General features: G+C 37.6%; 1 protein-coding gene across 3 annotated transcripts in view; it reads left to right on the forward strand.

Annotated features, from left to right (window-relative positions):
• Positions 1-25,100, forward strand: part of LOC150080840 (replication factor C subunit 4) — a 190,867-nt gene that overhangs the window by 77,480 nt on the left and 88,287 nt on the right. For all 3 annotated transcript variants that reach the window (XM_090382140.1, XM_090382141.1, XM_090382142.1), the window contains exons 5-6: positions 3,202-3,318; positions 10,701-10,770. In XM_090382140.1, coding sequence (XP_090238266.1) covers positions 3,202-3,318; positions 10,701-10,770 — 187 coding nt within the window. The remainder of the gene's footprint in view (positions 1-3,201; positions 3,319-10,700; positions 10,771-25,100) is intronic.

Genomic DNA, 25,100 nt, shown 5'->3' on the forward strand with positions numbered 1-25,100 from the left:
TATTCATGCAAGATGGTGCACCACCCCACATCCACAGTTGTGTCCAAAGATTGCTAAGACAACACTTTACAGACGAACAGGTCATCAGCTGTTGTTTCCAGACATCTTGGCCACCCCGATCACTGAACTTCATCCCATGCGACTTCTGGTTGTGGTGTTTTTTGAAGAACCAGGTGTATAATCGGGAAGAATGTCAAACTCTGGCAGATCTGAAGGACAGCATTAGACATTATGTGCTGGCTATTCCAGTTGACATGTTACGCTCTGCTATAGAAAATGCTGTTCTTCGAATGGAAACTGTTGTTGACCAAAATGGAGGACACATTGAACAATTGTAGCGCTGTTCAAGTGATTTGTATTACATTACATATTTTGTAACTAATTTTTTTTTTCCAATAAATGGTGAGTGCATTCTTTGTTGTACCTGTTGTCTAAATATCTCTTCAGTACAAGCCTTAGAACTTGCCCCAGAGCCCTCTACATTGGGATACTTTAATTTTAACAACCCTGTATATGTATGTATATATATAATATTGATAAAAATAATAGGATATAATGACATTGCTGAACATCTAAGCAAGCAAGAAAACGTATTAAATTATTAAACTGGGTTATGGATCTGGGGCACTACTAGTTATAGCAGAAATTCCCAGTAACCATAATGAAGTATAGACAAATGTATTTTATCAGTGTATTGGGTAGGGGTGCTGAACTGTCAAGTGTAATTGCAATGGAAAAAATTGAGAATGCCAGCAAGGTAAAAGTAGATTACCTGAAATTAAATGAAATTAAGATTAACATAATAATGATAACAAAAATGGTATTTCTTGTGTGCGATTAATTAGGCTGTCCGAAAGCAATATTCAGATACTATTCCTTTGCTATCGCTTCTTTTTTCTTCTTAAACAAAGTTTAGTGTCTTTTCTACAGTACCTTGTTAGTCATTGATTCTCACTTTGTTGGCACTTTGCCTCATTTGTTTAATTGCTTACTTCCCCGTCACACGGGAACAGTTCACTTTGACCAATTCACATCTCCTCCCCCTCACTTGGGGTTACTTTAACTGATATAAATAAACTGTAGAGAGAACTATCAGCTTTCATCTTTGGTCTCCGATGTAGCTCTGTACTTGCCACACTCAGCTAATTTCGCTGATTCCAGTCTAAGCATACAGTAAGTTGTCAAAAACTTGACTTTATATTCCTTCATCTTAAGTTACATTGTTTAAATTTCATACTGGGCTTTTTGCCTTCATTTTTTGATTAAAACTTTCTTTCAATTTTCCTTTAACAGGATTTAATCGGCATTATTTTAGCGTTTTAACTTTACTTTATTTATTTTTATTTATATTTGAATTTTATTTCTTCCTTTTGGTCTCTGTCAGGTCAGCTATGATGTATACAGAAACAGAGACCCTGCTTATTGCGGTGGCTCCTATGGTTTTGGCTGCCGACCTTTTGAAGAAGTAGTTAAAGTCCTGGGACCCACTGCATTAGGTACCATTTTTGTTTTCATTATTGTGTTAATCTTAATTTCATTTAATTTCAGGTAATCTGTTTTTACCTTGCTGGAATTTTCAATTTTTTCCATTGCAGGTACACTTGACAGGTCAGCACCCCTACCCAATACACTGATAAAATACATTTGTCTGTATATATTAATATTATTATTATTAGCCATGTGGTGCAAGGAAGCCTGAGGCTTATGATGCACCAGCCAAAAAAAATTCCCAAGTTACCCTGAGAGAGAGAGAGAGAGAGAGAGAGAGAGAAGTAGAAAGGAATCATCAAGAATCATCTGTGGCTGATGTGACTGTGCTCTCATGGCAACAAAGTTTAACATTCCTAACATAAAACATAAATATATAAATAAAATAGAATTAAAGGGAAAGTGAAGAGAAAACCAACAGATAACAGAATTTATTGGGTAATTTAATGGGAAGGTTTTTTTTTTTTTAGCTGATGCTGTATAGGCTTGCTTTTTTGCATCATTTGCCACTACTAATACTAATCATGTTATTTTTTTATTTATTATTGAACATTGTGAATATTTTTTAAAGTATCACTGAGAAATAATAAACACAAAAAAACCCACAGAACTTGTATAATCACATTTTAATTCTTCTTTTGAGTGCAATCATTGTATTTTGAATAAATGCATTTTTTTTTTCATACAAGAATTTTTTTTTCCTTTGGATTGAAAATTGCTCGTCTGAGCCAATTCTGAGTCATTTCAGTGAAAAAAAAATTTTATTTGCTTCTAAATTGTTGGAAACAGCAAAAACAAAACTCTTAGCTGCAACACTGTTGCAGCTAAGAGTTTTGGTCAGTTTAAAAAAAATTTAATTCTTCTCAGTTATAGCCAAGGTAAAATTTCAAAACTGTAGTTGTGCATTTTCTTTTATCACTCTCTGCTGTTCAAATGTGATGTCAGACTGGCTCACATAATGTAATTTAGCAAAAACAGTTGCTTAGTTATAAAGCTTACAAAAGTGATAACACAAAATAAAGAGATATCATCCTTTTTTCCATGGATTGCATGTGTTAAACAGCAGATAATATCCCACAAAATTGGTACTTGCCCCCCCCCATCTTTACAAGATATGAACAGTTATAATAGTGAACAACATAACACTTATTTGAATGTAATAATGTACAGCTTAAGTACCTTGAACTGTATGACTGGTAATGGTGGCTAAAATGTAACTGACAATCTTGTTATCACAAGTTAGAAAATTTTTTGAATTTCTGTAGTAGTAATGTTTATCTTTCTCATATTGACTAATTAATGTATTAACCATCAGGAATGTCTACCACAACAAAACTTTTACATGAGAATTACAAAAATTCCACAGTTGTGGGAATATCTATCTAATGATTTCTCTTGATGAATTAATACTGATATTTTCTGAATTTCTACAGATACTTTAAACATGTTTGAATCAAAATGGATGTATTTTGGTCTCCTGAGCTTTGAATTAACAAGGTTTTACTAGGATATATTAAGAAAACCAATACCAGTAAGTGTTTCATAAATATTGACTGTTACTGGGTATATATCAAATAAATACACTGTAATATTTTTACATTAATTTTTCATGTTTGTTTCACTCAAGTCTTTTTAAACTGTTATTTGCACTAATTAATATATAAGAATATAAGAATTATATATTTTAATTAGTCTTTATAATATTTTTTTTAGGGATGCATATCGCAGTCGTATATTGGAGTTAAATGCTTCTGATGAACGTGGTATCCAAATAATAAGAGATAAAGTGAAGACATTTGCACAACAGACAGCCAGCAATAGAACACCTGAGTAAGTATGATAATAGTGTTGAGAGCTCAAAAGTTAAGTTTGGAAAGAGTTAGTTCATTTGTGAGATTATAGGTTAAAAAAATAATATAATTAAATATTGAAATCCACCATGCAGTGACTGTTTAATGATAATGAAAGGAAGTAAACCAAAAGAAAATAACAAAAAAGTATGTATTTCTTTCTTTATATAGTTAAAATTTTAGTACAGATATATCATGTAGAATAGTCTATCATCAAGAAGACAAGGGATTAGCATTAGCATTAGTAGAGGCATTTGATGCAAGAAAGCAAGCTTATGCAGCATCAGCCAAAAAAAAAAAAAAAAAAAAACCCACTACCACTTCACCCCTCTGTTCGTTCAAAATACCTGTCCAGCTGAGCCTTAAACTTATTTAGGCTATCAACTTCCACGACAAGGGATGGAAGTCTGTTCCACCAACCAACCACCCGCTGGCTAAAGGCAAATTTCCGCACGTCTATTCTACATCTGTCTTTCCTCAATTTGAATTTATGCCTTCTCAGGTGATTATTCTGAGCGAGAGGAAGAATCCCATCAGCATTGAGCATGCTCAAACCATTCAAGGCTTTATACACCTCTGTCAGATCACCTCGGTGGTGCCTAGTCTCCAGACACTGTAATTTGCAAAACTTAAGCCTTTCTTTGTAAGAGCACCCCTTTGTTAAATTCACTAATCTTGTTGCCCTTCTCAGTACTCGTTCCAGCAGCTCTACATCCTTCTTGAAATGAGGCCTCCAGACCTGTATACAGTACTCTAGGTGTGGCCTGACCATTGCCTTATACAAGGGAATAATCACCTCCTTATCCCTGCTAGAAAAATTCCTATATATCATTGACAATACACCATGAGCTACTCTTGCAGCCCGTCTGCACTGCTCAGAGAACTTCATATCTGACTGCACAACCACCCCAGGTCCCTTTCATTCTCTACCACTGTCAGTGTAGTACTACAGAGTTGTAGTACTTTACATTTGTCAATGTTAAACTTCATTTGCCACCTCTCAGCCCATCTGCTCAACCTTTCCAGATCCTGTTGCAGCAGCATAGTGTCAGTAGTGTCCTTGACAACCCTGCCTACCTTTGTATCGTCTGCAAACTTTGACATTAAGCTCGATATACCATCATTAATCTCATTTATAAATACAGAAAACAATAATGGACCCAACACTGAGCCCTGAGGGACTCCACTAATAACATTAGTCCACGACGAGCAGTGTCCATTGATTACCACTCTCTGTCTTCTCCCCCTGAGCCACCCCTTTATCCACAGCAGCAATTTGCCTCCAATGTCACACTGCTCCAATTTGTGCAGCAGTCTTCCATGTGCAACAGTATCAAAAGCCTTTCTAAGATCCAAGTATATAATATCAAAGTTATTCCCTGCATTCAGTTCCTTTGTGACTGCATCATAGTATCCAATCAAATTGATCAGACAAGACCTGCCCATAACAAAACCATGCTGTGTCCGAGCTATAACTGAAGTCTTGTCTAAATGATCCTGCAGTGCTTCTTTAACTAGTGCCTCCATTAATTTTCCTGGAACAGAAGTTCCAGGTCTCACAGGTCTATAATTACTCACAGGTCTATAATTACTTGTGTCAGCCTTTGATCCTCCTTTGTGAATTGGGGTCACATTTGCACATCCCAGTCTGTGGGTACCTCCCCTGAGTCCAAGGAAGCTCTCATAATTATGGCTAAGGGTTTGCTTACTTCCTCTGCTGCCTCCTTTAATAAAACCTAATAGATCCCATCCACCCCGGGTGCCTTTCTTGTGTTTATCTTCAACAATTTCTCCTCCACTTTACTCTCAGTTATTACAAGATTCTCTAACTTACTGCTAGAGTTGAATACACCTCTGGCTTTCCTCTCGCTAAATAACCCCTCATGTGTGAATGTCGATGCAAAATATTCATTTAGTTTGTTAGCTACCTGAGCAGGATCATCAACAGTTGACCCATCGATATCAAGTGGACCAATCTGATTCATCCCCTTCCTTCTAGAGTTTACATAAGTAAAGAACTCTTTGCTGTTTTTCTTTGCATCCCTTGCCAAAGATTTCTTGTAATCTGCCTTCGCCTGCCTAACCTCCTTTGTAACTTGGTTACAGATCAACTTGTATCTTTCATAGGCTTCTGTGTCATGTGTTAATTTGTATGTATCCCATTCATGTTTCTTCTCTGCCATATGCCTCATTAGTTCATCTGACATCCATTTAGGCCTAAACCTGGAACAATATTTCTTAGTTGGTATATAAAGCCTAGTAGCTTCCAAGATACGTTCTTTGAATGCTTCCCATTGTGCATTTGCTGTTGGTAACATCATCAGTTGATCCCACTGTATAGAATTTAAATACTGTCTCAGTCCATCGTAGTCGCCTTTACGAAAGCAATAACCCTTCCCTTTACCCCTAATGGTAGTTACCTCTTTGAGTAAATCCCACTTCAGCACACTGTGATCACTGCCACCTAGTGTTTCATTTATCTGCAGATTCTTAATGCATGAAGAATCACTACTGATAATCAAATCAAGAGTATTTCTCCCTCTAGTTGCCTCCCGAACATGCTGATGTAGAAAACAATCATCCAATAAATCCACAAAAGCCTTGCTAGTGTGTGAGTGACCAGTCCCAAAATTCCAGTCAATATATGAGAAATTAAAATCTCCCATTATAAGACTCTCTGATTTACTGGCCCACTCTATTTCCCTGTACAGTTTCTTATTATACTGATCAGAGTCATTAGGCCTATAGCACACTCTTACTGTCAAAAATGAGAGTAGGGATGTCTTCTTGATGAATGGCTTTAAGAAGTCATTAACAGCATTTGATATTCTGGTTAATTAAAAAATTCAATATTTAATATCACTGTACAAAAATGAAAGAAAAAATAATTACATTTACAACTGTATTAGAGGCAGTCAATAAGTATTGCCTCTCACCTAGAAATATTTGAGTTAGGAATTTGATATTATGTACACTCAGTGACTGCTGAAACTGCTGTACACCAATGTAAACAGTGAAAAGAGCGAAGGTGGAGTGGCTTTCTGGTCCATAAAGATATAAAAAAACAACATTTTGGAATTCAAAAGTACATCACCAAGAGTGTCAAGACTACTACTCATGATTCCTAAGAGGTACAAACTAAAGGTTATAATGATATATGCACCAACATTGAGCCATGATGGTGAAGAGATTGGAGAAATGTACACTGAAATTGAGATTTCTAGATGAACAGAAAACTCACTACACCATTATACTTTGATGCTAAGGTTGGAAGGAGACAAAACAGCTCAGAAAGGAAAACTATAGGAAATTTTGCAATTGGTGAAAAAAATTACAGAGGTGAAAGACTTGTGGAATTTGCAGAATCTCAAGAAATGTTAGTAATGAACACTTTTTTCAAGAAGAGGGTGAGCAGAAAGGAGACATGGAAGAGCCCAAATGGATTAATAACTAATGAAATCGACTTCATCCTCACTACTTTCTGAAAGTGATAAAGCCCAAGAAACCTATAAGTAAAAAGAAATCCAAAGAAGAAAAAATTAGTCAAGAAACACTTGTCATGATGGACCGACAAATGAAGAGCAAGATAAATGCTGACAAGGACAAAAATTGAGTATACCGAGTTATGGAAAGCCATTAGAAAGAGACTCAGAGAGGACATAAGAAGATTTAACAAAAGAAAAGTAGATCAAGCATTATGGGAAAACAAAGGACTTAAATCAGCAGTCATGAGCAGTAATACAGAAAAACAAATGATACCGAAACTGAAGAATAGTGATGGTGTACTTATAAATAGCAGAGAAGGCATTATTCAAATAGCAGAAGACTACTCTAAAGAATTATATAAGGAGTGGAGGAATAATGCCAGCAGTAGGGCAGATGGATCACAAATTAGCAACACATATGACATACCAGATATCCTTCCTGATGAAGTAGAACATGGCATTGAAGAAACTGGCAATACTGACTCTTCATAAAATATATTAGGAAATGTGTTGATGCCTAAGGAGTCAAATAATGCAACCATACTTTTGCTGCTTAAGAAAGGAGATAAATCAGAAATAGGAATTTATAGATAAATTATCTTGTTGTCCCACATCTAAAAATTGTTCACAAGGGTGATTACTAACAGATTAGAAAGAATACTTGATGAAAATCAACTGAAAGAGCAAGCTGGCTTTAGGACAGGATTCTCAGCTATGGATCACCTTCATGTAATATCACAACTAACGGAGAAAGCAAATGAATATAAAACACCATTATGCCTGGCATTTGTGGATTATGAAAAGGCATTTGCCTTATACTGTACTCCATACAGTATAAGTCAATGTTTCGGGCACTGGAAAGACAAGGCAGAGATATCCCATACATTATGATTTTTAAGAAAATATTTGAGAATGCTACCTCCTTTATTAGACTAAATGAAGACAGTAGCAAATATAAAATTGAAAAAGGAGTTCAACAAGGAGACAATATCTCCGAAGTTGTTTACTGCTGCCCTCGAAGCTTTCAGAAGATTGGACTGGTCGCAGAAATTAGTAAATGTGAATGGAGGGTACCTAAACCATTTACAATTTTCAGATGACGTGATCATAAACCATAAGCCCTAAAGAATTAGAGGAAAATCTTAATCAGTTTTGCAGAGTAGTAAGGATTTTGGACTGAAGATGAATATGGTTAAAACAAAAGAAATGATGAACAAGTATAGCCACAGAAAGGGATATAATCATTGACGGCACAGTAATTGAAAAGGTGGATTCATATACTTATCTGGGACAAGTTATTAGCTGTAATAATGATAAATTGCTAAAAGTGAAGAGAACAATAAATTTTGGATGGATGGATGGATGGCATTCAGGAAATATAGTCACTTACTAAGGAGCAATATCCCAATTTTCTGAAACTTAAAATAATGAGCCAATGTATACTCCCCACCATGACTTATGGAAGTGAAACTTGGGCACTCCCCAAAAGAATGGAAGAGGAAACTACACAGTGAAGAATGGAACAAATTATATTAGGAATCAGACTGTTAGATGAGAAGAGAACCACATGGATTGGGCAACAAACACAAATAAAGGAGATTCTTTTCAAAACTAAAGAACTGAAATGGAATCGGCAGGTCACGTAGCTCCAAAACATGATGAGAGATGGACTAAGAAAATAACAGAATGGAACCCAAGAGGAGCTAAAAGAAAACCTGGAAGACAACAACAGAGATGAACAGATGACACTCACAAGTTTGTGGATAGTAAATGGATGACCATTGCACAAAACAGAAGAACAGGATAGTTTCTGGAGACACCTTCATCCTGCAGTGGATTGAAAATGGCTGATGATGATGATGACGACGACCCAATACTGTCTTAAACCACTGTTTGCATGGATAACAGTTGCTATTTCCTTAGGCACTGACTCCATTAGATGCCTGAAGGTGTCTGTAGGGATCTGCAGCTTGTGCTGCTTGCAAGGCTTTCCACAGTGTCAGAATAATGACTATTATGTGTTCATATGCCTCACTTTGTGTCAAAACATCCCACTGGTGTTCATTTGGATTGAGGTCAGGTTAATTTGCAGGCCAGTCAAGATGGATGATATCTTCACTATGTTCAAGGTTGAACACTTGTGCAGAGTGTTGGCCTGATGACATGATGCATTGGCTTGGATGATCCTCTTTTTGTCTGGGGAAAAAATGCAACATGACAGGGTGCACATGGTCTCCTAAGAGCTGCTGGTATACCTCACCAGTGAAATGTTGGTTCATAGGCACCAGGGGTTCTAGTTCTTGCCAGTAAAACATGCCCCGTATTAAGAAACCACCAACACCTGCCTGGGTAGTGGGCAGCATGGACACATGTTGCTTGTGCCATACACAAACGCATCATTCGGCATATTGCACTAGGTATTTGGACTCATCAGACCAGCACACTCGTTCCCAGTCCTCCATTATCCAAACAGCATGTTGTTGACACCATAACATTTGCCACCAATGATAATCAGTGGTGAGGAAAGGGTCTCTTGCATTGTCATCTGGGATATTCTTCCCATATTTTATTGTGATGTCAACTGTTATACAGTGACCTGCTGTTGAGCCCATAAAATGTGCTGTGCCCTTTGCTGACCACAAACGTCCACCGTCCTTTACAGTTCTGTTGGCAGGTGGTGGTTTGACACCATTCTTTGTACACCTTAACCATAGTGGGCCATGAGAAATTAATTTTAAGTGTGAATATCACAATAAAAAAGTAAGAATTCAGATTAAGAGGTAGAAAATTTATGGTTATTATAGTGAAATCCTTTTATTTACAAGGTTGTTATACTAAATGTAAAATAGCATTAGGTTAATGAGAAATTGTCATTTGAACATTTGACTATATTTACTTATGAATAATATACTTATAAATAATGCTCACAAATACTTCACAAATTGAGCAGATGGGCTGAGAGGTGGCAAATGAAGTTTAACATTGACAAATGTAAAGTACTACATATGGGAAACAGCAACCCCAGAGCAATATATCAACTCTGTGGTACTACACTGACAGTGGTAGAGAATGAAAGGAACCTGAGGGGTGGTTGTGCAGGCAGATATGAAGTTCTCTGAGCAGTGCAGACGGGCTGCAAGAGTAGCTCATGGTGTATTGTCAATGATATATAGTAGCAGGGATAAGGAGGTGATTATTCCCTTGTATAAGGCAATGGTTAGGCCACACCTAGAGTACTGTATACAGGTCTGGAGGCCTCATTTCAAGAAGGATGTAGAGGTGCTGGAACGAGTACAGAGAAGGGCAACAAGATTAGTGAATGGAACAAAGGGGTACTCTTACGAAGAAAGGCTTAAGTTTTGCAAATTACAGTGTCTGGAGACTAGGCACCAGCGAGGTGATCTGATAGAGGTGTATAAAGCCTTGAATGGTTTGAGCATGCTCAATGCTGATGGGATTCTTCCTCTTGCTCAGAATAATCACATGAGAGGGCATAAATTCAAATTGAGGAAAGATAGATGTAGGATTGACGTGCAGAAATTTGCCTTTAGCCAGCGGGTGGTTGGTTGGTGGAACAGACTTCCATCCCTTGTCGTGGAAGTTGATAGCCTAAATAAGTTTTAAGACTCATCTGGACAGGTATTTCGAATGAACAGAGAGGTGAAGTGGAAGTGGTTTTTTTTTTTTTTTGGCTGATGCTGCATAAGCTTGCTTTCTTGCATCAAATGCCTCTACTAATGCTAATTAATATACAGTAATATTATTCACAAATGGGAAGAGCGTATAATTTTGTCCCACCCACTAAATTAAGAAAAATTTTAATATATGTTATATGTATTTTATATATATGTATGTATATTTTAACACTTTTCATTAGCGGCAAGCCATGCCCTCCATTCAAAATTATCATTCTTGATGAAGCTGATTCAATGACTTCAAGTGCACAGGTTGGTAGTTTCTTTTTTTAAATTACAAAATTTTTCCAAAAATTTTTAGTCAAATTTTTTATTAGTTTTTATTCACTGTTTTGTGTACTACTAGAAAAACTGAAATCATTCATTGTGTTTTAAATTTGATTTTATTGACTAAATTGCAGTTTTGTATTAGGTTATTATGTCAGCTGCTTTGCTCATCAAGTAACAGTTTCTGTAGTGCTGGTTTTTTTTTTTTTTTTTTTTTTGCAGATAAGAACTGTTAATTGTTCAGCATCCTTAAGTTAATGCTAGGATTACTGCAAATAACTAAAATAAGTTTGTGCTTTTGGTTAGGTCAGTTATGGCTATTGGAAATAGGATGCAAGCAATGCATAGGGGATGAAAAATTTCATTATTATGGTAAATACAGTTTGTCTCATATTAAACTGTCAAGATTCTGGCAAGGTGTTCAGACTTATAAAACTTTCCATTGAGATTTCCCTAAATTTCCTGCCAAGTTCAAGTGGCCAATCCTACTGTGATAATAAATTGAATATTACGAATAACATAACAAACAGTAAGAAATTAAGAGCAAAATTTGATTCCTTTCTAGATTCAATCAACAAAATCTTTCTGCCTTTAATAAGAACATAAGCCAAGTAACAGTTGATGAAATGCTCCAAATTTTCAATTTATTGCTTCTAATGCTATATGCACAATTTTCAAGAAGTAATAGGACTTAAGTTGCAGAGTTTATGTTCAAAAATTCTTCCATTTTCCACTCAAGAGAAAAAATAAGGTGGCTTATTTTTTCAAGAGTAATTAATGGCTGTGAACTTGTGCTTCTACATGACTAAACAGAGTTTCAAACCTTTATTTGCAAGAATAAACTATGTTTACGCAGAGAGCCTGAGATTTATTAATTTGCATCAAAAATAAAATTGACACAACAAAATAAAAGCAATCTTGCAATTGCTTTTATTTACATTTACACAAGATGTACAAAGCATCAACTTCATCAATAACCAAACTTCTGTTTACACTGATCAACAAGGTTTTGCTAACATGGGTGAAAGTAAAAATTTTTTGTTAATTTGTATGTGCTGATTATGAATATGACAGTAAAAAAATTTTATCACATCACATTTTTTAGAAAATCCAAAAACAGTTTTAAACTTAAAATATGTTTTTTAAAACTAGGAGAATATACAGACAAATAGATTAATAGTAGCTGCTGGCAGAGGTAAAAGTGATTCTTGTGCTGCTTCTATTGGAATGAGCCTGGAAAACAAGGTGCTGGGGATTTCAAGGACTGCTGGAAGTCATCGTGGAAAAATTTAATACATGGGCTGTGTTAGGGTAGCAACAGACTAAGAACAAGTGCATGTATACTTGCATGTACACCAATGCTAGGGTTTACTAAATAAATTTATTGAATTTGAGATGCTGGTCAAAACATCAAAGGTAGATATTGTTGAGATATCAGAGACGTGGTGTCACACAGAAATAGGGAATGCAGAATTGGAATTTGGGGAATACAATGTATACAGACAGGATAGGAAGGGAGGAGCAGTTATGCTGTTAGTTAAGAAACACAAAAATCTAAGGAAGTGCATCTGGTTAACATGGGTGGACAGTTTGGTGTGTCATAAGCACTGGGAAAGCAAAATTGAGAGTAGGAGTGTGTTATAGGCTTAATGACTCTGATGAGTACAACGAACAACTGCACAGGGAAATAGAGTGGCGAGTAAATCAGATTGTATTTTAATGGGGGATTTTAACTTCCCAGGTATTAACTGGAACTTGTGAGTTGGTTACTCGCAAACTAGCAAGGCATTTTTGGATTTATTCGATGATTGTTTTCTATAGCAGCATGTTTGAGAGGCAACCAAAGGGAGTAATACTCATGATTTCAATATCAGCAGTTATTCTTCATGCATTAAGAATCTGCAGATAAAGGAACCACTGTGGCAGTGATCACAGTATGCTAATGTGGAATTTACTGAAAGATGTAAGTAGCATAAGGGGTAAAGGGAAGGGTTTTTGCTTTCGTAAAGGTGACTGCAGTGGTCTCAGACAGTTTTTAAATTCTTTCCAATGGAACCAACTGATGATGTTACCAACAGCAAATTCTAAATGGAAAACGTTCAAGGAATTAATCTTTGAAGCTACTAGACTCTGCATCTTTTGCCAAGAAATCCTTGGCAAAAGATGCAAAGAAAAAAACAGCAAAAAAAAAAAAAAAAAAATTCTTTACTTATATAAACTCTACAAGGGAGAGGATAAATCAATCAGATTGGTCCACTTGATATTGATGGTTTGACTGTTGATGATCCTGCTCAGGTAGCTGACAGACTGAATGAGTATTTTACATCTACATTAACACATGAGCAGATATTCAGGGAGGGGAATGGCAGTTTATCAAACTCTGGCAGGGAGCTAAATGATTTTGTAATAATTGAGAGCAAAGTGGAGGAAACATTGTTGAAGTTAAACATAAGAAAAGCACCTGGGGTGGATGGATCTATCCAGTTATATTAAAGGAGGCAGCAAATGAAGTCAGCAAAACCTTTGCCATAATTATGAGAGCATCGTTAGACTCAGGTGAGGTCCCCATCAACTGGAGATGTGCAAATGCAGCCCGAGAAGACAGAGTGGTAATCAATGGACACTGTCTTCGTGGGCTGATGTTATTAGTGGAGTGCCCTACGATTCAGTGTTGCACCCATTGTTGTTTTCTGTTTTTATTAATGTTATTGATGAAGATATATCAGGCTTAATGTCCAAGTTTGCAGATGATACGAAGGTTTTTAATGACAGTATGCTAATGCAACAGGATCTAGAGAAATTGAGCAGATGGGCCGAGAGGTGGTAACTGAAGTTTAACATTGACAATTGCAAAGTACTGCATGTGGATTGCAGTAACCTCAGAGTAACATATCAAGTTAGTGGAACTACATTCAGTTTAGTGGAGAATGAAAAAGACCTAGGGTTCCGGAGCAATATGGCCTTAGTTGCTAATGCTCCTAAAAAACAAATAACAAACAAACAAACCTAGGGGTAATTGTTCAGTCATATATGAAGTTTTCTGAGCAGTGCAGACAGTCTGCCAGGATAGCTAATGTTGTCTTGTCAATGATATACTGTAATTGTTCTAGCAGAGATAACGAGGTAATTATCGCCATATATAAGACAATGGTCAGGCCATAGCATGAGTACTGAATACAGGTCTAGAGGCCTGATTTTAGGAAGGATGTAGAGCTGCTGGAACAAGTACAGAGAAGGGCAACGAGATTTGTGAGTGGAACAAAGGGTTGCTCTTATCAAGAAAGTCTTAAGTTCTGCAAATTGCAGCCTCTGGAGACTATGCACCTGTGAGGTGAGGTGATCTGGTTAAAGAAGCATTGCAGGATCATCTAGACAAGACTTCAGTAATAGTTAAGACACAGCATGGGTTTGTTAAAGGGAGGTCTTGTCTGCCTAATTTGATTGGATACTGTGATGTGGTCACAAAAGGACTGAATTAAAAAATAATGTTGATATCATATACTTGGATTTCAGGAAAGCTTTTGATACTGTTGCACATGGAACACTGCTGTACAAATTGGAGTGGTATGGCATTAAGGGTGAGTTGCTACAATTGATAAAGGGATGGTTGAGTGGCAGACGATAGAGTGAGAGAGATTCAGTGGACACTGCTCTTCGTGGACTAATGTTATTAGTGGAGTTCCCCAGAGTTCGGTGCTGGGCCCATTGTTGTTTTGTGTATTCATCAGTGATATTGATGAAGGTATATCATGCTTATTGTCCAAGTTTGCAGATGATACAAAGGTTGGCTGGGTTGTTAAAGACAGTAAAGGCAGTATGCTACTGGATCTAGATAAGTTGGGTAAATGGGCTGAGAAGTGGCAACTGAAGTTTAACATTGACAAATGCAAAGTACTGCATATGGGTAGCAGTAACCCAATAGAAATGTACCTTCTGTGTAGTACTAAACTCAGTGAAATGGAGAATGAAAAAGACCTTGGAGGTAATTGTGCAGTCAGATATGAAGTGTGCTGAGCAGTGCAGTCAGGCTGCCAGAGCAGGTCATGGAGTCTTGTCAATGATATATAGGAATTTTTCCAGCAGGGACAAGAAGTGATTATCCTATTGTACAAGGCAGTGGTCAGACCACACCTTGAGTACTGTGTACAGGTCTGGAGGCCTCATTTTAGGAATTACGTAGAGTTGCTAGAACAAGTACAAAGAAGGGCAACAAGATTGATGAGGGAAACAATGGAGTGCTCTTACCAAGAAAGGATTAAGTTCTGCAAATTGCAGCATCTGGAGACTAGGCACATGCGAGGTGATCTGATTAAGGTGTATAAGGCCTTGAATGGATTGAGCAAGCTCGATGCTGATGGGATTCTTCTTCTTGCTCAGATTAAGAACCTGAGGGGGGCATAGATTCAAATTGAGGAAAGACAGTTGTAGAATAGATGTGCGGAAATTTGCCTTTAGCCAGCAGGTAGTTGATTGCTGGAACTGGCTTCCATCTTTTGCTGTGGGAGTTGATAGCTTAAATAAATTTAAATCTGAGCTGGGCAGGAATTTGGACTGAATGGGAGGTTTTTTTTTTGGCTGATGCTGCATAAGCTTGCTTTCTTGCATCGTATGCCTCAAGTAATGCTAATATAAATTCTTGCATAATTAACTTTAATTTAGTTTTTAAATCTGTGAAGTGCTTTTTGGTTGTTTTGGTCCTGAACTTATATCAGTTCTAGACCAAAAGATGTAGCATTGGGTTTATCAAATCAGCTCAATATGGGTGCTTTTGCAGTGGGTACCTCTGTATCCATGTGGGAAGGAGCAGAAGTGTGTAGCACACGCTTCTTGATTAGACCGGGGTTCGAGCCCGTCACCACCAAATATGGAGGATGCGGAAAGGTCAGGGAATGACCACCGCATATCCCAGAGCAATATGTCCTTAGTTCCTAATGCTCCTAAAAAACCAAACAAACAAACGAACAAACAAGCTTTTGCAGTTTTTTGCTATATATTTTAATTGTTAGTATACTCTTAGGGTTATTAATAGTTTCTACTCTGCTTGGGATGAATGGCTGAATTATCTTCTGTCTTCCTTTGACATATGTTTCCAACAGTTTATTTTGGGTATCCCACTTCTTCTGCTGTGCAAACTACTACCATGCCTCTTGTGAAGGGATCTAGCTCCTTTTCATGTCCCATTCCATTCCATCTACCTGTCATTTGAGTGCATTACATCTACTTATCATATGACACAGAATTAAAAATTAACCATTATTTCCCAGGTGTGGTATCCAAGTGCCATCATTGGTGGTAGATCGTGTTTATTTTTTATTAACTTTAAAATACCCAATATGTAACATCGATATAACAGTTACATTTTTGACAACAATGATTAGAAATGTTAAGACATTTAAAACTTGTGAATAATATAAAGTATAAAATTGCAGGATAAAACACACTTATGATGTTGAAACTTGGTTTCAACATAATTGTGCACACATTCAGTTTTAACTGAATGTGTGCACAATTATGGGTTTCCCTGCACATAAAACCTGCCTGCAAGCAGGTTTTATTTATTTTAATTTACTCTCTCTCTTCTCATACAGCTCTTAGCAAAAAGGATTCAAGAGTTAGGAATCAGTGTGTAATAAAATTCTTGTTTACTATTAAACCAAAACTTGGTTTAATAGTAAAAGTGTGGAAAAATAAAAATAAACTCATCAATACAAATATAAATAAAGGTGATAAAATGTACATGTGAAAAGGGAGGAACTTTTTGTGCCCTTTTGTCAACTCACTATCATCATCATCATCATCATCATCATCAGCCATTTTCAATCCACTGCAGGATGAAGGCCTCTCCAGCAACTTTCCAGTTCCTTCTGTTTTGAGCACTGGCCATCCATTTACTACCCAAAAACTCATGAATTTCATCTATCCATCTCCGACTTTGTCTTCCAGGTTTTCTTCTAGCTCCTCTTGGGTACCATTCTGTTATTTTCTTAGTCCATCTGTCATCATGTCTTTGAGCTATGTGTCCTGCCCAAGACCATTTTAGTTCTTTAGTTTTGATAAGAATGTCCTTTACTTAAATTTGCTGCCTAATCCCATGTGTTTCTCTTCTTATCTAACAGTCTGATTCCCAGTATAATTTGTTCCATTCTTTGCTTGCAGTTCTCAGCTTCTCTTCCATTCTTTTGGTGAGGGTCCAAGTTTCACTTCCATAAGTCATGTTGGAGAGTATTTTATTATTAAAGAAGTTATTATTATTAAAATTTACTTTATTACTGTATTGGTTCACCCCTGGATAGCCTGCAGGCTAAAGAGGTGTACAGTATCAACCAATCAAATTACAAAAGGTATACATTGGTTCATTATTTTATGTTTCAGACAAACTGGGATATTGCTCTTCAGTATGTGACTATATTTTCTGAATGCTATCCATCCAAAATTTATTCTTCTCTTGACTTCCAGCCATTTATCATTATTACAGCTGATAACTTGTCCCAGATAAGTATATGACTCCATCTTTTCAATTACTGCTCCTTCAATCATTATTTCCCTTTCTGTGGCATATTTGTTCATCATGACTTTTGTTTTAGCCATATTCATCTTTAGTCCAAAATCCTTACTAACTGTGCATAACTGATTAAGATTTTCCTCTAATTCTTTGGGATCGTGGCTTATGACCACAATGTCATCTGCAAATCGTAAATGGTTTAGGTACTCTCCATTCACATTGACTCCTTTCTGCGACCAGTCTAGTCTTCTGAAAGCTTCCTCAAGGGCAGTAGTAAACAGCTTCGGAGATATTGTGTCTCCTTGCCGAACTCTTTCTTGATTTTAAATTTCCTACTGTCTTTGTGGCCGGGTGGGTAAAGTGCCTGCCTGGTAACCCAAAGGTCGCGGGTTCGAATCCCGCCTCAGGCTTGGATCAGAGTAAAAGCAAAAACTTTGAGAGGTGCATTATGGCTGCAGAAGCCGATGGGCCAACAATTAACAAAAAAAAAAAAAAAAACTAACTGTCTTTGTCTAGTCTAATAAAGGAGGTAGCAGTCTCATATATTTTCTTCAAAATCATATGTGGGGTATCTATATCTTGTCTTTCCAGTGCCTTATGCTGTATGGAGTCAAATGCCTTTTCATAATCCACAAATGCCAGGCATAATGGTGTTTTATATTCATTTGCTTTCTCCGCTAGCTGTGATATTACGTGAATGTGATCCATAAATGAGAATCATGTCCTAAAGCCAGCTTGCTCTTTCTGTTGATTCTCATCAAGTATTCTTTCTAATCTGTTAGTAATGAACCTTGTGAACAACTTGAAGATGTGGGATAACAAGCTAATTAGTCTATAATTTCCAATTTCTGATTTATCTCCTTCCTTATGCAGCAAAACTATGATTGCATTATTCCACTGCTTAGGCGTCACACCTTTTCTAATGCACTTTGTGAAGAGCCTTGACAGTTTTTGTGTTATGTCTCTTCCTCCCAATTTTAACAACTCTACAGTAACTTCATCTTCCCCCGGGGCTTTCTGATTCTTCATTTTCTTCAATGCATGTTCTACCTCATCAGGAAGAATATCGGGTATGTCGTATATGTTGCTACTTTGCAATCCATCTTTCCCACTGCTGACATCATTCCCTCGCTCCTTGTATAATTCTCTATAGTAGTCTTCTGCTATTTGAATTATGCCTTCTCTGCTGTTTATAAGTACACCATCGCTATTCTTCAGTTTCAGTATCATTTGTCTTTCTGTATTACTAACAGTAGTTAACAAATTACCTTAAAATGCAGAAATTAGTATCATGTGACACAACATAACAGCAACAAATTGGAGTGGCACACTACATTTCAGCACACAAAAAAGGAAGGAGCAGGAAACAAGAGAATAAGAAGAAAAGTCATTTGTATCCTGAGGATGAATAAGTTCCAAGTTTCATGCAGTTTCATTAACTTTTTTTTTTTAATTACAGGTCCTGAAGTAAACAAAGTTGTGTAAATGAGGAAAGATGTACAAAATCAGTGACTGTACAGTCATTAAATAACTTGGAAAAAGGGGACTAATATCAAAGGCAGTTCATGAGGATATAGTTACAACATTGAGAATGGATGCTCCTTCTTATTCCATGGTTAAGAAGCGGGCAGCAGAATTTAAATGAGGGAGGGAGAGCCTGGAAGATGACCCATGCTCTGGAAGACCCATCACTCCAGAAGTTATTATTATTAAAATTTACTTTAATAATAATAACTATTATTAATAAAATTAATAAATACATTATTAATAAAATTTACAACAAAGGTTGGCAGGGTTGTCAAGGACACTACTGACACTATGCTGCTGCAACAGGATCTGGAAAGGTTGAGCAGATGGGCTGAGAGGTGGCAAATGAAGTTTAACATTGACAAATGTAAAGTACTACACATGGGAAACAGCAACCCCAGAGCAACGTATCAACTCTGTGGTACTACACTGACAGTGGTAGAGAATGAAAGGGACTTGGGGGTGGTTGTGCAGGCAGATATGAAGTTCTGTGAGCAGTGCAGACGGGCTGCAAGAGTAGCTCATGGAGTATTGTCAATGATATACAGGAATTTTTCCAGCAGGGATAAGGAGGTGATTATTCCATTGTATAAGGCAATGGTCAGGCCACACCTAGAGTACTGTATACAGGTCTGGAGGCCTCATTTCAAGAAGGATGTAGAGCTGCTGGAATGAGTACAGAGAAGGGCAACAAGATTAGTGAATGGAACAAAGGGGTGCTCTTACGAAGAAAGGCTTAAGTTTTTCAAATTACAGTGTCTGGAGACTAGGCACCAGTGAGGTGATCTGATAGAGGTGTATAAAGCCTTGAATGGTTTAAGCATGCTCAATGCTGATGGGATTCTTCCTCTAGCTCAGAAAAATCACCTGAGAGGGCATAAATTCAAATTGAGGAAAGACAGATGTAGGATAGACGTGCGGAAATTTGCCTTTAGCCAGCGGGTGGTTGGTTGGTGGAACAGACTTCCATCCCTTGTGGTGGAGGTTGATAGCCTAAATAAGTTTAAGGCTCAGCTGGACAGGTATTTTGAACGAACAGAGGGGTGAAGTGGAAGTGGGTTTTTTTTTTTTTTTTTGGCTGATGCTGCATAAGCTTGCTTTCTTGCATCAAATGCCTCTACTAATGCTAATGCTAAAATGAGGCCTCCAGATCTGCACGCAGTACTCAAGGCATGGCCTGACCATTGGGCTTATACAGAGGGACAATCACCTCCTTTTCCCTGCTAGCAAAATTCCTATATATCATTGACAAAACCCCATGACCTACCCTGGCAGCCTGTCTGCATTATGTCCCCTTAAGTGTAGTACCACACAGTTGGTATGTTTCTCTCGGGTTACTTCTACCCATATGCAGTACTTTGCATTTGTCAAGGTTAAACTTCAGTTGCCACTTCTTAGCCCATCTGCCCAAATTATCTAGATCCTGTTGCAGTAGCACACTGCCATTACTCTCATTAACAACCCTGCCAACCTTTGTGTCATCTGCAAATTTCAACTAAGCCTGATATACCTACATCAATATCATTGATAAATATACAAAACAACAGAGAACCCAACACCAAACCCTGTGGGACTCCATTAATATCATTAGTCCCCGAAGACAGTGTGCTACTGCAACAATCCTGTTGCAGTAGCACACTGCCATTACTCTCATTAACAACCCTGCCAACCTTTGTGTCATCTGCAAATTTCAACTAAGCCTGATATACCTTCATCAATATCATTGATAAATATACAAAACAACAGAGAACCCAACACCAAACCCTGTGGGACTCCATTAATATCATTAGTATTAGTATTAGTAACGGCCGTATGGTGCAAGAAAGCCTATGGCTTATGCTGCACCAGCCAAAAAAAAAAAAAAATCCGAACAAAACAATGAAACAATGATAAAAACAAAAATTAAATAAATAAATAAATAATAATAATTAATAAATAAATAAAAATAATAAAATGAAATAAAAAATAAATAAAAAGGAATTTAATCCTATCATCCTATGCGCTTCCCTTACCCGAAAGTACTATCCAGATGACCTTTGAATTTCCCCAAACTGTCGGCCTCTATCACCCACGAAGGCAACTTATTCCAGTAATTTATAACTCGCTGGCTAAAATAAAACTTCCTGCAGTCCAATCTAAACATTTCCCCCCGTAACTTGAATTTATGTCCCCTAGTTCTAGCATCATTTATAATCTTGAAAATTTTGTCCTCATTCATTTTACTGATGCCTCTCAGAGCCTTAAACACCTCAATCAAATCTCCTCTAAGGTGTCTAGTTTCCAAACTCTGCAACCCACATATTCGAAGTCTTTCTTCATAAGGACGCCCTTTTGCCGATCTCACCAGGCGAGTTACCCTTCTTTGCACCCTTTCAAGAAGCTCGATGTCTTTCTTTAGGTGCGGTCTCCATACTTGAACACAGTATTCCAAGTGTGGTCTAACATAGGCCTTATATAATGGGATTATCACGTCCCTATCTCTACTTGCAAAAGTTCGATAGATCATCGATAGGACACCATGGGCCTTTCTTGCAACCTGTTTACAATGCTCAGAGAATTTCATGTCTGACCGTATCGTAACACCCAAGTCCCTTTCCTCCAGTACTGGGTTTAGTTGAACTCCACCAAGTGAATAAGTTATTTTGGGATTACTGTTTCCCAGGTGTAATACCTTACACTTTGTTGGATTAAAGCACAGCTGCCATTTTTCTGACCATTCCTGAAGTCTATCTAGGTCTCTCTGAAGAAGCTCAGCTTGACAGTGATCATTAACTACTCTACCAATTTTAACATCATCTGCAAATTTAGACATCACGCCCTCTATCCCTTCATCAATGTCGTTTATGAAAATTAAAAACAACAAGGTCCTAATACTGATCCTTGGGGAACCCCACTTCTTACATCAACCCAATCTGAGGAATAGCCATTTATCACAACCCTCTGCCTCCTGCCCTGAAGCCATCCTTCTATCCATCTAAGGATTTTCCCAGTGATTCCAGCCTGTTCCAACTTATAAAGCAACCGCTCATGTGGGACTGAGTCAAAAGCTTTGCTGAAATCTAAATAAACAATGTCGAAATTATTCCCTAAATCCAGCTCGTGAGTGACCCTTTCGAAATAGCGAACCAGATTTGTTAAACATGATTTTCCCTTTACAAAACCATGCTGAGTATCCTTGAGAATTTCGATTCGATCCAAATGATCCTGAATTCCACCCTTGATCATTGCCTCCATGATTTTCCCTACTACTGAAGTCAGACTGACAGGTCAATAATTTCCCACTTCACTTTTAGAGCCACCCTTATGTATGGGAGATACATTTGCACTTTTCCAATCCAAGGGAATCTCCCCAGAGTCTAGTGATGCTCGCATAACCAGCCTCAGTGGTTCAATGCACTCGCTTGCCGCCTCTCTCAAGATTATAGGGTATATTCCATCAACTCCAGGAGCCTTACTGGTCTGTAGGCTTGAAAGTTTTTTCATTAAATAATCTTGCGAAATTTCAATATCATTAATTACATATTTTTTAACTTCGCTCCCACAATTTCCCATTGCCACAAAAGGCTTTTCATTTGTAAATATCGATGCAAAATAACTGTTGAGTTCATCTGCAATGGCAGCTGGTGTATTTATTACTATCCCCTTTCCCTTACGTAAAGGTCCGATCTGGTTTGTCCTGCTCTTCTTGGCATTTATATATGTGAAGAATTCTTTATCCCCCCTCTTTGCTCTGTTTGCTAGTGATTTCTCATAAACTGCCTTTGCCTGTCGAACCTTTTCTGTGGCTCTATTACACATCACCTTGTAGCTGTTATAGGCTTCAGTACTTTTTATTGCTCTGTAACTTTTCCATGCCACCTTTTTCTGCTCAAGTAATGTGGCAACTTCACTATTCATCCAACTTGGAACCCTTCTCGTGGAGTATTTTTTTAATGGTATATACGCATTCAAGGCATCTGTGATTAATGTTTTAAAAGCGTACCACAGTTCAATTGTATTCATTCTCTGCGCGATATCTACCCAGTTAATAGAGGCCATGTAGTACCTTAAGGCATCGTAATTTCCTTTTCTGAAATTAAAACCCATTCCTTTGCCTTTTACTTCTGCTACCTCTCTCGTCATCATCCACCGTAGAACTCCATGATCACTTCCTGCTACTGGTTCCTCTACTGTCAGCCCTGTTATGTCATCTGATTCATGGGTGATGATGAGGTCTAGGATATTCTTTTCTCTAGTACTTTCCCTGACATGTTGATACAAATAACAGTCATCTAGTTGATTTAAAAATTTTGTTCCCCATGTCGAGTTTGCTTCCCATTTACTCCAATCAATTAGTGGCAAATTGAAATCACCCATAATAAGGCATTGACGCTTACTTGCCCATTCCATTTGCATGTAGAGGCTTTTGTCATAGTCTTCACAATCACCTGGTCTGTAGATTACTCCTACTCGCATTGTACCTTTGTTTCCAACTATCTCACACCATACAGACTCTATACTAGCATGTGAAATGTCTGAATCCGGGAAAGCTATCGTCGCACTCAGGCTGCTTCTGATAAGAAGCATTACCCCACCACCCCTTCTATCTACTCTATCCTTCCTAAATACATTATACAAGCCGTACTGAAACTCATCATCCCCAATTTCCGGGTGGCACCACATCTCTGTAAGCCCTATTATGTCCGCGTTACTTGTTTTAACCAGCAGTTCGAATTCGCTCATTTTATTGACGACACTTCTAACGTTACTGTATAAACAATTAAGATTTACTGTTCTTGTATATTTAACAACCCTAACACAACCCTTGAAGTTTTTTAGGCTCTCTTCCCTGATATTAGCTACCCGCTCACGTGAAACGTCTTTGGCCCCAGAACATCTAGATAATACATCCAATACAACTCTTAAGGTATGTGCAAGAGTTACATTGACCAATATTATCAGATAAACGCGTGTCAGTATTACCCACATCCCCCCTAACTAGCAGTTTCCCTGAGCCTTTAAGGTATCCTCAATAATACTGGCAAAAACTTTTGCACCACCTTTGTTTAAGTGTATCCCGTCTCTACAAAACAAATTCCTTCTACCTACAAGTGTGGGCCATGCTGATAGAAATTTACCCCCTAAAGCCTTGCAGATTCCTTCAAGTCTTGAGTTAATCCACAAGGCTCTTAACATATAATCCCTCCTATCGTGTCTGGGCAGAATTGCAGACACATAGACATTATGGCCTAGCTCGCGACATTTCCTCAGCATGATCCTGTATTTTTCCAACAAATCGTCAGATCGTGTACGTTTAATGTCATTTGTCCCCACATGAATAATAATATTTTCTTTACCCCCTTTAAAATCTGACAGTCTGTTGGTGACATCATCAATAGTTGCTCCCGGCAGACATACCCTGGTTCTCCTCCACCTATCTTTATTACAAAAAATATTCCCCATTTCCCTGACAATGGAGTCTCCTAATAAAACAATGTCCTTTTTAACCAGAGTAGTTTGCACTTGGTTTTTCTGTTTTGAGGCTCGAATCGGGTGTGCATCACTTGGTAGATTGCTGGAGTTTTGAGTCCCTGACGAGCTCCCAGAAGCATTATTTTCGAGGGCAAGCACTCGTTTTTTCAGGGACTCAAATTGTTCCATCAGTGCACCAAATTGTAATTTAAGATCGGTGCACTCCTTACATCGATCACAAAGAAAAGAATCCCCAGGTGAGGTAGGATTAGTCACCAGGTCGACCTTGGAAAACATTCCACAGGTTCCACAACGGATTAAATCATGACCCACCCGTAAATCGCCATCTGCTATTTCCGTGTGAGTCACGATACCCTGTGACGTGTTTAAGGCAGATCTCGTAACTACCATTATAAAATTAAATAAATATCAATGAAAGTAACTTTAAAAAATTATATCTATAATATTATTATAGATAAAATAATCCAATAATATCTAAATAAATCAAATATTTAAAAGCACTATCCAAAAGTAAACCACTTAACTGAGGAGCCCTGTCTAAGCGCGTCCGCTCACCTCGAATGGCAACGTACTCTGAAGTCCCCGAAGAGTAGCACCCATTAATTACCACCCGAAGAGCAGCACCCATTAATTACCACCCTCTGTCTTCTCCCACTCAACCATCCTTTTATCCATTGTAGCAACTTACCCTTAATACCATTCTGCTCCAATTTGTACAATAGTCTTCCATGTACAACAGTCTCAGAAACTTTCCTGAAATCCAAATATATGATATCAAAATTGTTTTTTGCATCCAGTTCCTTTGTAACCACAT

This window comes from Mastigoproctus giganteus, chromosome 9 (genome assembly GCF_048544385.1).
Source record: "Mastigoproctus giganteus isolate SK-2022 chromosome 9, ASM4854438v1, whole genome shotgun sequence".
Classification (NCBI taxonomy): domain Eukaryota; kingdom Metazoa; phylum Arthropoda; class Arachnida; order Uropygi; family Thelyphonidae; genus Mastigoproctus; species Mastigoproctus giganteus.